Genomic DNA, 12,484 nt, shown 5'->3' on the forward strand with positions numbered 1-12,484 from the left:
CTGTGTTAAATTTTAACAAGAACTGCCAACGTGTCAAAACATAGGAAACAATTTCACAAGTATTATCAGGTTAAAAGGAATCAACCATCTCGACGGATTTGAATAAATTAACGAACAAACTCTAAGTCAACTTCTGAGCACGAATTTGCATGTATCAATAACCATTTCTTCTTTGCCCGTGACAACGCAGGGAAATCGATAGCACAATTTGCTGCAATCATGATTCCGGCCGACCGTTTTATCTCTGAAATCCCCGAATCTATGAATCGATACGGCACCGGAACCGGAATACATTCGGAGAAGTAGGAGAAAACACAACAGGAAAGAGCACCCTCATCATCATCTGGGAAAAGAAATGAAAGTGTTCGACATTGCCAGTGGCAAGCCGCCAATGGCTCAGGCCAGCGGCGACTTCTCGATGCCTCCGGGGCTGCTGGAATCGGTCAATGTACGGGTGGATCCTCCCCTGGAACTGCAACAGCATCATCGAAGCTCGAACGGAGACGATAGCGGTCGATCCGTTAAGCCATCCTCCCCAACGACGATAATCTCCCGGGGGATGTCGTCGTCCATCGGATGTGGGCGGGATATTATCTCGCGCCGTTCGTCTCCATCGATTGCCAATTCCATCTCCCGGCCGTCGAACAATTCGGATGTGGTGGCTCCAGAGAGAACACAAAAGGTGACCCTGTATGGGTGCTTCAAGTTCAACCCGAATTCAAGGTAAGTCGGCGAAATTTGTACAGGTACATCTGGGGTCTGGAGTGTAAAATGTCCCTTTCGGAATGAAATTCTAGATTCAATATGTAAGGAGAACGCCTCATAAATTGCCTCTTCAATATTGGATGATTTGTGATTTTGATCCTCGTATAAACAAGTGGTTTAAGAGTAAATTGGGATATTTTCAAACGCAAAGAATTGCCCCACTGTACTCAACAGAAGTACTGTATTCCCACCTTAGGAGGGAACAAAAAAAAAACAAAATAAACATGGCAAAAGATAAAAGTAGAAATCAAGTTAAATATATTGCTACCGGTTTATTTTTTCGATAGCTGCACAACCGCAAGGCATTATTCTGAATTTTATTGGCCTTTGAAAAGTATCGAAACGAAGCGCTTCAAAGAGTTTCGCAGAGCTTTCAGATGCATTCTTTCCCATTCACCTCCCACTGCCGGTTAGTCTCGCATGAGAAAAAACACCTGAATTATGGAACACATTCGAAAAACTTTTTCGAAAATATTTTATATGCAATGAACCTGACCTGTAGCTGTTACCGTCCAAGATTGAAAATAAACATCTGAGCTTCCCGCCTCAATCAAACGACAATCACACCCATTTTCATCCCACTACTGCACTAACTAGAAAAGAGAGGCTGGCGACTGCAGAATCTACAGATGCTTTAAAGAAAATTTAAAAAAAAACCCACTACAATGTCTCGATTCATGCGGTTTCATTGCAGAACTACAGCTCCCATTAATTTATGACATTTGTTGGTTGGATTGAACTGTGTCTGTATGTCTGTCTGTCTATTCCCCTGAGTTGGACCACTGCCAATAAACAGGAATGGTGATATTATGAATTATTTTGAGCAAGGATCGACCTACTCTACTAGGCCTCTTGTATAGGCAAGGTTGCCAGTGTTTTTGACAATATAAACCCTTGAATTCTGTGATTTGAACCTAAAATTTGTACAAAATTTAAAAAAAATGGAAATTCTGTGAAAATTTTAAAAATTCTGTAATCTTTGACACAGATTCTGTTACGAAATTTTACTCAAAATTCCTTGATAATCCAATTTTTTTCTGTATTTTCGGCAACCTTGCCTACAGGCACAGATGCTTCTCGAAACCATTCTCTGCATGGGACAAGGATACACTTGCTTTTTCGGTTTTTGCTAATTAGATTCATTGATAAGACGAACGCTTTTCCTGTATTTGCATGTTGCGGGCTTTGGCCAAAATCTTTTCGTTTTCCCTCCTTCTATCCTCTTTTCGAGATTCTTTTGATTCCATTGAAATGGACGAAACATACTAAAGCTGCCAAGGTTTGCTTTAAGGGAAAGGGAGATGTGATGTAGCGGGCACGGTCCTAGACCTGGCTCTTAAATGGGGATTGATTTTTAAATTTTCGAAAATAAGTCAATATAAAGGGACGGAAATATCTGAAGAATTTTTTCTTTCATTTTTAAGAGAGAAAAGGTGGTGGGAGCTGTTGCTATCAAGTCTACAATAACTGCTGTACCTTCTCTAACAGTCGAATTTTATTGAACAAAATCAAAGGTATTTTGAAAAATATGTAAATTAGATATGAACATATTTTTAGCTAATTTTCCGAATATACTAAGGTTGCCAGAATTTTTTCACCACGCATTTGGGCTGGACAAACCCGGGCAATTTTAAATAAAAACCCTGACAAAATCCGGGCAGTTGATTTCAAAGTTGACGACCATAAATCCGTGCAATATCCGGGCAAATTTTGTCATTACCCAGAAATAACTCAACAAAAATCTAAAAAAAAATTAATTTGGTTTCATAAAAACTCATTGACAGATTTTAAATCGTAATTCAGGCTTCGAAAAAATCATGTTTATTCCTTTGTGAAGGTATAAATAAAATATACACATCACAGTTTTTTTTTTCGATTGATTTGCCCAATAAGGTGAATTAAACCGGGCATTTTTCGATGGAATCCGGACAACCCAAATTTTGTATTAAATATCCGGGAAAACTGGGAAAATATCGGGCAATTTTTGAAATTGTACAAATTGTCAAAATTGTCAAAATGATCAAAATTGTCAAAATGTTCAAAATTGTCAAAATTGTCAAAATTGTCAAAATTGTCAAAATTGTCAAAATTGTCAAAATTGTCAAAATTGTCAAAATTGTCAAAATTGTCAAAATTGTCAAAATTGTCAAAATTGTCAAAATTGTCAAAATTGTCAAAATTGTCAAAATTGTCAAAATTGTCAAAATTGTCAAAATTGTCAAAATTGTCAAAATTGTCAAAATTGTCAAAATTGTCAAAATTGTCAAAATTGTCAAAATTGTCAAAACTGTCAAAATTGTCAAAATTGTCAAAATTGTCAAAATTGTCAAAATTGTCAAAATTGTCAAAATTGTCAAAATTGTCAAAATTGTCAAAATTGTCAAAATTGTCAAAATTGTCAAAATTGTCAAAATTGTCAAAATTGTCAAAATTGTCAAAATGGTCAAAATTGTCAAAATTGTCAAAATGGTCAAAATTGTCAAAATTGTCAAAATTGTCAAAATTGTCAAAATTGTCAAAATTGTCGAAATTGTCAAAATTGTCAAAATTGTCAAAATTGTCAAAATTGTCAAAATTGTCAAAATTGTCAAAATTGTCAAAATTGTCAAAATTGTAAAAATTGTCAAAATTGTCAAAACTGTCAAAACTGTCAAAATTGTTAAAATTGTCAAGATTGTCAAAATTGTCAAAATTGTCAAAATTGTCAAAATTGTCAAAATTGTCAAAATTGTTAAACTTGTCAAAATTGTCAAAATTGACAAACTTGTCAAAATTGTCAAAATATTCACAATTGTCAAAATTGTCAAAATTGTCAAAATTGTCAAAATTGTCAAAATTGTCAAAATTGTCGTAATTGTCAAAATTGTCAAAATTGTCAAAATTGTCAAAATTGTCAAAATTGTCAAAATTGTCAAAATTGTCAAAATTCTCAAAATTGTCAAAATTGTCAAAATTGTCAAAATTGTCAAAATTGTCAAAATTGTCAAAATTGTCAAAATTGTCAAAATTGTCAAAATTGTCAAAATTGTCAAAATTGCCAAAATTTTTAAAATTGTCAAAATTTTCAAAATTGTCAAAATTGTCAAGATTGTCAAAATTGTTAAAATTGTCAAAATTGTCAAAATTGTCAAAGTTGTCAAAATTGTCAAAATTGTCAAAATTGTCAAAATTGTCAAAATTGTCAAAATTGTCAAAATTGTCAAAATTGTCAAAATTGTCAAAATTGTCAAAATTGTCAAAATTGTCAAAATTGTCAAAATTGTCAAAATTGTCAAAATTGTCAAAATTGTCAAAATTGTCAAAATTGTCAAAATTGTCAAAATTGTCAAAATTGTCAAAATTGTCAAAATTGTCAAAATTGTCAAAATTGTCAAAATGGTCAAAATTGTCAAAATTGTCAAAATTGTCAAAATTGTCAAAATTGTCCAAAATTGCCAAAATTGTCAAAATTGTCAAAATTGTCAAAATTGTCAAAATTGTCAAAATTGTCAAAATGGTCAAAATTGTCAAAATTGTCAAAATTGTCAAAATTGTCAAAATTGTCAAAATTGTCAAAATTGTCAAAATTGTCAAAATTGTCAAAATTGTCAAAATTGTCAAAATTGTCAAAATTGTCAAAATTGTCAAAATTGTCAAAATTGTCAAAATTGTCAAAATTGTCAAAATTGTCAAAATTGTCAAAATTGTCAAAATTGTCAAAATTGTCAAAATTGTCAAAATTGTCAAAATTGTCAAAATTGTCAAAATTGTCAAAATTGTCAAAATTGTCAAAATTGTCAAAATTGTCAAAATTGTCAAAATTGTCAAAATTGTCAAAATTGTCAAAATTGTCAAAATTGTCAAAATTGTCAAAACTGTCAAAATTGTCAAAATTGTCAAAATTGTCAAAATTGTCAAAATTGTCAAAATTGTCAAAATTGTCAAAATTGTCAAAATTGTCAAAATTGTCAAAATTGTCAAAATTGTCAAAATTGTCAAAATTGTCAAAATTGTCAAAATTGTCAAAATGGTCAAAATTGTCAAAATTGTCAAAATGGTCAAAATTGTCAAAATTGTCAAAATTGTCAAAATTGTCAAAATTGTCAAAATTGTCGAAATTGTCAAAATTGTCAAAATTGTCAAAATTGTCAAAATTGTCAAAATTGTCAAAATTGTCAAAATTGTCAAAATTGTCAAAATTGTAAAAATTGTCAAAATTGTCAAAACTGTCAAAACTGTCAAAATTGTTAAAATTGTCAAGATTGTCAAAATTGTCAAAATTGTCAAAATTGTCAAAATTGTCAAAATTGTCAAAATTGTTAAACTTGTCAAAATTGTCAAAATTGACAAACTTGTCAAAATTGTCAAAATATTCACAATTGTCAAAATTGTCAAAATTGTCAAAATTGTCAAAATTGTCAAAATTGTCAAAATTGTCGTAATTGTCAAAATTGTCAAAATTGTCAAAATTGTCAAAATTGTCAAAATTGTCAAAATTGTCAAAATTGTCAAAATTCTCAAAATTGTCAAAATTGTCAAAATTGTCAAAATTGTCAAAATTGTCAAAATTGTCAAAATTGTCAAAATTGTCAAAATTGTCAAAATTGTCAAAATTGTCAAAATTGCCAAAATTTTTAAAATTGTCAAAATTTTCAAAATTGTCAAAATTGTCAAGATTGTCAAAATTGTTAAAATTGTCAAAATTGTCAAAATTGTCAAAGTTGTCAAAATTGTCAAAATTGTCAAAATTGTCAAAATTGTCAAAATTGTCAAAATTGTCAAAATTGTCAAAATTGTCAAAATTGTCAAAATTGTCAAAATTGTCAAAATTGTCAAAATTGTCAAAATTGTCAAAATTGTCAAAATTGTCAAAATTGTCAAAATTGTCAAAATTGTCAAAATTGTCAAAATTGTCAAAATTGTCAAAATTGTCAAAATTGTCAAAATTGTCAAAATTGTCAAAATGGTCAAAATTGTCAAAATTGTCAAAATTGTCAAAATTGTCAAAATTGTCCAAAATTGCCAAAATTGTCAAAATTGTCAAAATTGTCAAAATTGTCAAAATTGTCAAAATTGTCAAAATGGTCAAAATTGTCAAAATTGTCAAAATTGTCAAAATTGTCAAAATTGTCAAAATTGTCAAAATTGTCAAAATTGTCAAAATTGTCAAAATTGTCAAAATTGTCAAAATTGTCAAAATTGTCAAAATTGTCAAAATTGTCAAAATTGTCAAAATTGTCAAAATTGTCAAAATTGTCAAAATTGTCAAAATTGTCAAAATTGTCAAAATTGTCAAAATTGTCAAAATTGTCAAAATTGTCAAAATTGTCAAAATTGTCAAAATTGTCAAAATTGTCAAAATTGTCAAAATTGTCAAAATTGTCAAAATTGTCAAAATTGTCAAAATTGACAAAATTGACAAAATTGTCAAAATTGTCAAAATTGTCAAAATTGTCAAAATTGTCAAAATTGTCAAAATTGTCAAAATTGTCAAAATTGTCAAAATTGTCAAAATTGTCAAAATTGTCAAAATTGTCAAAATTGACAAAACTAACAAAATTGTCAAAATTGTCAAAATTGTCATTATTGTCAAAATTGTCAAAATTGTCAAAATTGACAAAACTGACAAAATTGACAAAAGTGAAAAAATTGACAAAATTGACAAAGTTGACAATATTTACAAACTTGACAAACTTGACCAAATTGACAAAATTGTCAAAATTGACAAAACTGACAAAATTGACAAAATTGAAAAAATTGACAAAATTGACAAAGTTGACAAAATTTACAAACTTGACAAACTTGACCAAATTGAAAAAATTGACAAAGTTGACAAAATTGTCAAAATTGACAAAATTGACAAAATTGACAAAATTGACAAAATTGACAAAATTGACAAAATTGACAAAATTGACAAAATTGACAAAATTGACAAAATTGACAAAATTGACAAAATTGACAAAATTGATAAAATTGACAAAATTGACAAAATTGTCAAAATTGACAAAATTGACAAAATTGACAAAATTGACAAAATTGACAAAATTGACAAAATTGACAAAATTGACAAAATTGACAAAATTGACAAAATTGACAAAATTGACAAAATTGACAAAATTGACAAAATTGACAAAATTGACAAAATTGACAAAATTGACAAAATTGAAAAAATTGACAAAATTGACAAAATTGACAAAATTGACAAAATTGACAAAATTGACAAAATGATTGTATCCCATTTACCCGAAAACCATTGCCCAGAATGATTTTTTCCCAGAATGACAAATACCCGAAATCAAACCCCAGAATGAACCATTTCCCAGAAAAAAATTCCCCAGAATGCACCATTTTACAAGATTTTTTTTTCCCAGAATGGACCATTTCCCAGAACTTTTTTCCCCAGAATGCAACATTTCCCAGAATGGCACAAATCCCAGATTTTTTTCCCCTTATATTTTTATTTGTTTTTTTTCTAATGAATTCTTGTGAATTTCATATGATTCGAAATTCGTTTTTTCAAAATGATTTTCTAAATGAAACTACAACTTTGAAATTTTCCAACTAAATTTATTTTAGAACCAATATTGTGCTTTGTTTATGGTTTATGGTACTTTAATTGATTCAATGCTTGCCATGGTCCTTTAAAAAACCGTTTTGGTATCCGACTCCTCACGCTGCGCGTTCGAACTTGAAAGAAGTTTTGTCCTTCACGCTGTCGCGTGGCGGACGGGGCTAAGGGATCACCCCTAGCTTTCACGCAGACCTAGGAAGCCCCGGCAGACCTAGACCAATGTAATGGGGCCGCCGCTTCCGACGGCGGGTCGGCGGCCACCTCGGATTTGGGAGCTTCGGCGGCTTTGTGCCGCCTCAGCCCCTTCATCCTCGTTGGTTTCGGCTTTGCCGCAAAAGAATTAAGTTATGAAACCCCATTTTTTTTGTAATAATTCCTTTTTTTTTAATAATTTCTAGTAAGGATAAATGTTTTCAATTTTTTGGGAAATGGTTCCTCTGGCGAAAAAATTTCTTGTAAATGGTTCATTCTGGTGATAAAAAATTCTGGGAAATGGTACATTCTGGCGAAAATTTTTCTGGGGAATGGTTCGTCTGGGGGAAAAAATTCTGGGGAATGGTTCTTTCTGGCGATTGAAATTCTGGGGATTTTTCATTCTGGGCAATGGTTTTCGGGTAAATGGAGTACAACCGACAAAATTGACAAAATTGACAAAATTGACAAAATTGACAAAATTGACAAAATTGACAAAATTGACAAAATTGACAAAATTGACAAAATTGACAAAATTGACAAAATTGACAAAATTGACAAAATTGACAAAATTGACAAAATTGACAAAATTGACAAAATTGACAAAATTGACAAAATTGACAAAATTGACAAAATTGACAAAATTGACAAAATTGACAAAATTGACAAAATTGACAAAATTGACAAAATTGACAAAATTGACAAAATTGACTAAATTGACAAAATTGACAAAATTGACAAAATTGACAAAATTGACAAAATTGACAAAATTGACAAAATTGACAAAATTGACAAAATTGACAAAATTGACAAAATTGACAAAATTGACAAAATTGACCAAATTGACAAAATTGACAAAATTGACAAAATTGACAAAATTGACAAAATTGACAAAATTGACAAAATTGACAAAATTGACAAAATTGACAAAATTGACAAAATTGACAAAATTGACAAAATTGAAAAAATTGAAAAAATTGACAAAATTGAAAAAATTGAAAAAATTGACAAAATTGACAAAATTGACAAAATTGACAAAATTGACAAAATTGACAAAATTGACAAAATTGACAAAATTGACAAAATTGACAAAATTGACAAAATTGACAAAATTGACAAAATTGACAAAATTGACAAAATTGACAAAATTGACAAAAATGACAAAATTGACAAAATTCACAAAATTGACGAAATTGACAAAATTGACAAAATTGACAAAATTGACAAAATTGACAAAATTGACAAAATTGACAAAATTGACAAAATTGACAAAATTGACAAAATTGACAAAATTGACAAAATTGACAAAATTGACAAAATTGACAAAATTGACAAAATTGACAAAATTGACAAAATTGACAAAATTGACAAAATTGACAAAATTGACAAAATTGACAAAATTGACAAAATTGACAAAATTGACAAAATTGACAAAATTGACAAAATTGAAAAAATTGACAAAATTGACAAAATTGACAAAATTGACAAAATTGACAAAATTGACAAAATTGACAAAATTGACAAAATTGACAAAATTGACAAAATTGACAAAATTGACAAAATTGACAAAATTGACAAAATTGACAAAATTGACAAAATTGACAAAATTGACAAAATTGACAAAATTGACAAAATTGACAAAATTGACAAAATTGACAAAATTGACAAAATTGACAAAATTGACAAAATTGACAAAATTGATAAAATTGACAAAATTGACAAAATTGACAAAATTGACAAAATTGACAAAATTGACAAAATTGACAAAATTGACAAAATTGACAAAATTGACAAAATTGACAAAATTGACAAAATTGACAAAATTGACAAAATTGAAAAAATTGAAAAAATTGACAAAATTGACAAAATTGACAAAATTGACAAAATTGACAAAATTGACAAAATTGACAAAATTGACATAATTGACAAAATTGACAAAATTGACAAAATTGACAAAATTGACAAAATTGACAAAATTGACAAAATTGACAAAATTGACAAAATTGACAAAATTGACAAAATTGACAAAATTGACAAAATTGACAAAATTGACAAAATTGACAAAATTGACAAAATTGACAAAATTGACAAAATTGACAAAATTGACAAAATTGACAAAATTGACAAAATTGACAAAATTGACAAAATTGACAAAATTGACAAAATTGACAAAATTGTCAAAATTGTCAAAATTGTCAAAATTGACAAAATTGACAAAATTGACAAAATTGACAAAATTGACAAAATTGACAAAATTGACAAAATTGACAAAATTGACAAAATTGACAAAATTGACAAAATTGACAAAATTGACAAAATTGACAAAATTGACAAAATTGACAAAATTGACAAAATTGACAAAATTGACAAAATTGACAAAATTGACAAAATTGACAAAATTGACAAAATTGACAAAATTGACAAAATTGACAAAATTGACAAAATTGACAAAATTGACAAAATTGACAAAATTGACAAAATTGACAAAATTGACAAAATTGACTAAATTGACAAAATTGACAAAATTGACAAAATTGACAAAATTGACAAAATTGACAAAATTGACAAAATTGACAAAATTGACAAAATTGACAAAATTGACAAAATTGACAAAATTGACAAAATTGACCAAATTGACAAAATTGACAAAATTGACAAAATTGACAAAATTGACAAAATTGACAAAATTGACAAAATTGACAAAATTGACAAAATTGACAAAATTGACAAAATTGACAAAATTGACAAAATTGAAAAAATTGAAAAAATTGACAAAATTGAAAAAATTGAAAAAATTGACAAAATTGACAAAATTGACAAAATTGACAAAATTGACAAAATTGACAAAATTGACAAAATTGACAAAATTGACAAAATTGACAAAATTGACAAAATTGACAAAATTGACAAAATTGACAAAATTGACAAAATTGACAAAATTGACAAAAATGACAAAATTGACAAAATTCACAAAATTGACGAAATTGACAAAATTGACAAAATTGACAAAATTGACAAAATTGACAAAATTGACAAAATTGACAAAATTGACAAAATTGACAAAATTGACAAAATTGACAAAATTGACAAAATTGACAAAATTGACAAAATTGACAAAATTGACAAAATTGACAAAATTGACAAAATTGACAAAATTGACAAAATTGACAAAATTGACAAAATTGACAAAATTGACAAAATTGACAAAATTGACAAAATTGACAAAATTGACAAAATTGACAAAATTGAAAAAATTGACAAAATTGACAAAATTGACAAAATTGACAAAATTGACAAAATTGACAAAATTGACAAAATTGACAAAATTGACAAAATTGACAAAATTGACAAAATTGACAAAATTGACAAAATTGACAAAATTGACAAAATTGACAAAATTGACAAAATTGACAAAATTGACAAAATTGACAAAATTGACAAAATTGACAAAATTGACAAAATTGACAAAATTGACAAAATTGACAAAATTGACAAAATTGATAAAATTGACAAAATTGACAAAATTGACAAAATTGACAAAATTGACAAAATTGACAAAATTGACAAAATTGACAAAATTGACAAAATTGACAAAATTGACAAAATTGACAAAATTGACAAAATTGAAAAAATTGAAAAAATTGACAAAATTGACAAAATTGACAAAATTGACAAAATTGACAAAATTGACAAAATTGACAAAATTGACATAATTGACAAAATTGACAAAATTGACAAAATTGACAAAATTGACAAAATTGACAAAATTGACAAAATTGACAAAATTGACAAAATTGACAAAATTGACAAAATTGACAAAATTGACAAAATTGACAAAATTGACAAAATTGACAAAATTGACAAAATTGACAAAATTGACAAAATTGACAAAATTGACAAAATTGACAAAATTGACAAAATTGACAAAATTGACAAAATTGACAAAATTGACAAAATTGACAAAATTGTCAAAATTGTCAAAATTGTCAAAATTGACAAAATTGACAAAATTGACAAAATTGACAAAATTGACAAAATTGACAAAATTGACAAAATTGACAAAATTGACAAAATTGACAAAATTGACAAAATTGACAAAATTGACAAAATTGACAAAATTGACAAAATTGACAAAATTGACAAAATTGACAAAATTGACAAAATTGACAAAATTGACAAAATTGACAAAATTGACAAAATTGACAAAATTGACAAAATTGACAAAATTGACAAAATTGACAAAATTGACAAAATTGACAAAATTGACAAAATTTACAAAATTGACAAAATTGACAAAATTGACAAAATTGACAAAATTGACAAAATTGACAAAATTGACAAAATTGACAAAATTGACAAAATTGACAAAATTGACAAAATTGACAAAATTGACAAAATTGACAAAATTGACAAAATTGACAAAATTGACAAAATTGACAAAATTGACAAAATTGACAAAATTGACAAAATTGACAAAATTGACAAAATTGACAAAATTGACAAAATTGACAAAATTGACAAAATTGACAAAATTGACAAAATTGACAAAATTGACAAAATTGACAAAATTGACAAAATTGACAAAATTGACAAAATTGACAAAATTGACAAAATTGACAAAATTGAAAAAATTGACAAAATTGACAAAATTGACAAAATTGACAAAATTGACAAAATTGACAAAATTGACAAAATTGACAAAATTGACAAAATTGACAAAATTGACAAAATTGACAAAATTGACAAAATTGACAAAATTGACAAAATTGACAAAATTGACAAAATTGACAAAATTGACAAAATTGACAAAATTGACAAAATTGACAAAATTGACAAAATTGACAAAATTGACAAAATTGACAAAATTGACAAAATTGACAAAATTGACAAAATTGACAAAATTGACAAAATTGACAAAATTGACAAAATTGACAAAATTGACAAAATTGACAAAATTGACAAAATTGACAAAATTGA

At 27.5% G+C, this 12,484-nt stretch overlaps 1 protein-coding gene across 5 annotated transcripts in view; it reads left to right on the forward strand.

The window, feature by feature from the left end:
• LOC129739750 (uncharacterized) overlaps nt 1-12,484 on the forward strand; it is a 54,622-nt gene that overhangs the window by 16,316 nt on the left and 25,822 nt on the right. For 4 of the 5 annotated variants that reach the window (XM_055731260.1, XM_055731264.1, XM_055731263.1 and 1 more), the window contains exon 2: nt 191-723. The exons of the other annotated variant lie outside the window; for it this stretch is intronic. In XM_055731260.1, the coding sequence (XP_055587235.1) occupies nt 356-723 (368 nt within the window). In that variant the 5' untranslated portion in view covers nt 191-355. The remainder of the gene's footprint in view (nt 1-190; nt 724-12,484) is intronic. 5 annotated transcript variants of the gene reach the window in all.

This window comes from Uranotaenia lowii, chromosome 1 (genome assembly GCF_029784155.1).
Source record: "Uranotaenia lowii strain MFRU-FL chromosome 1, ASM2978415v1, whole genome shotgun sequence".
Taxonomy (NCBI): domain Eukaryota; kingdom Metazoa; phylum Arthropoda; class Insecta; order Diptera; family Culicidae; genus Uranotaenia; species Uranotaenia lowii.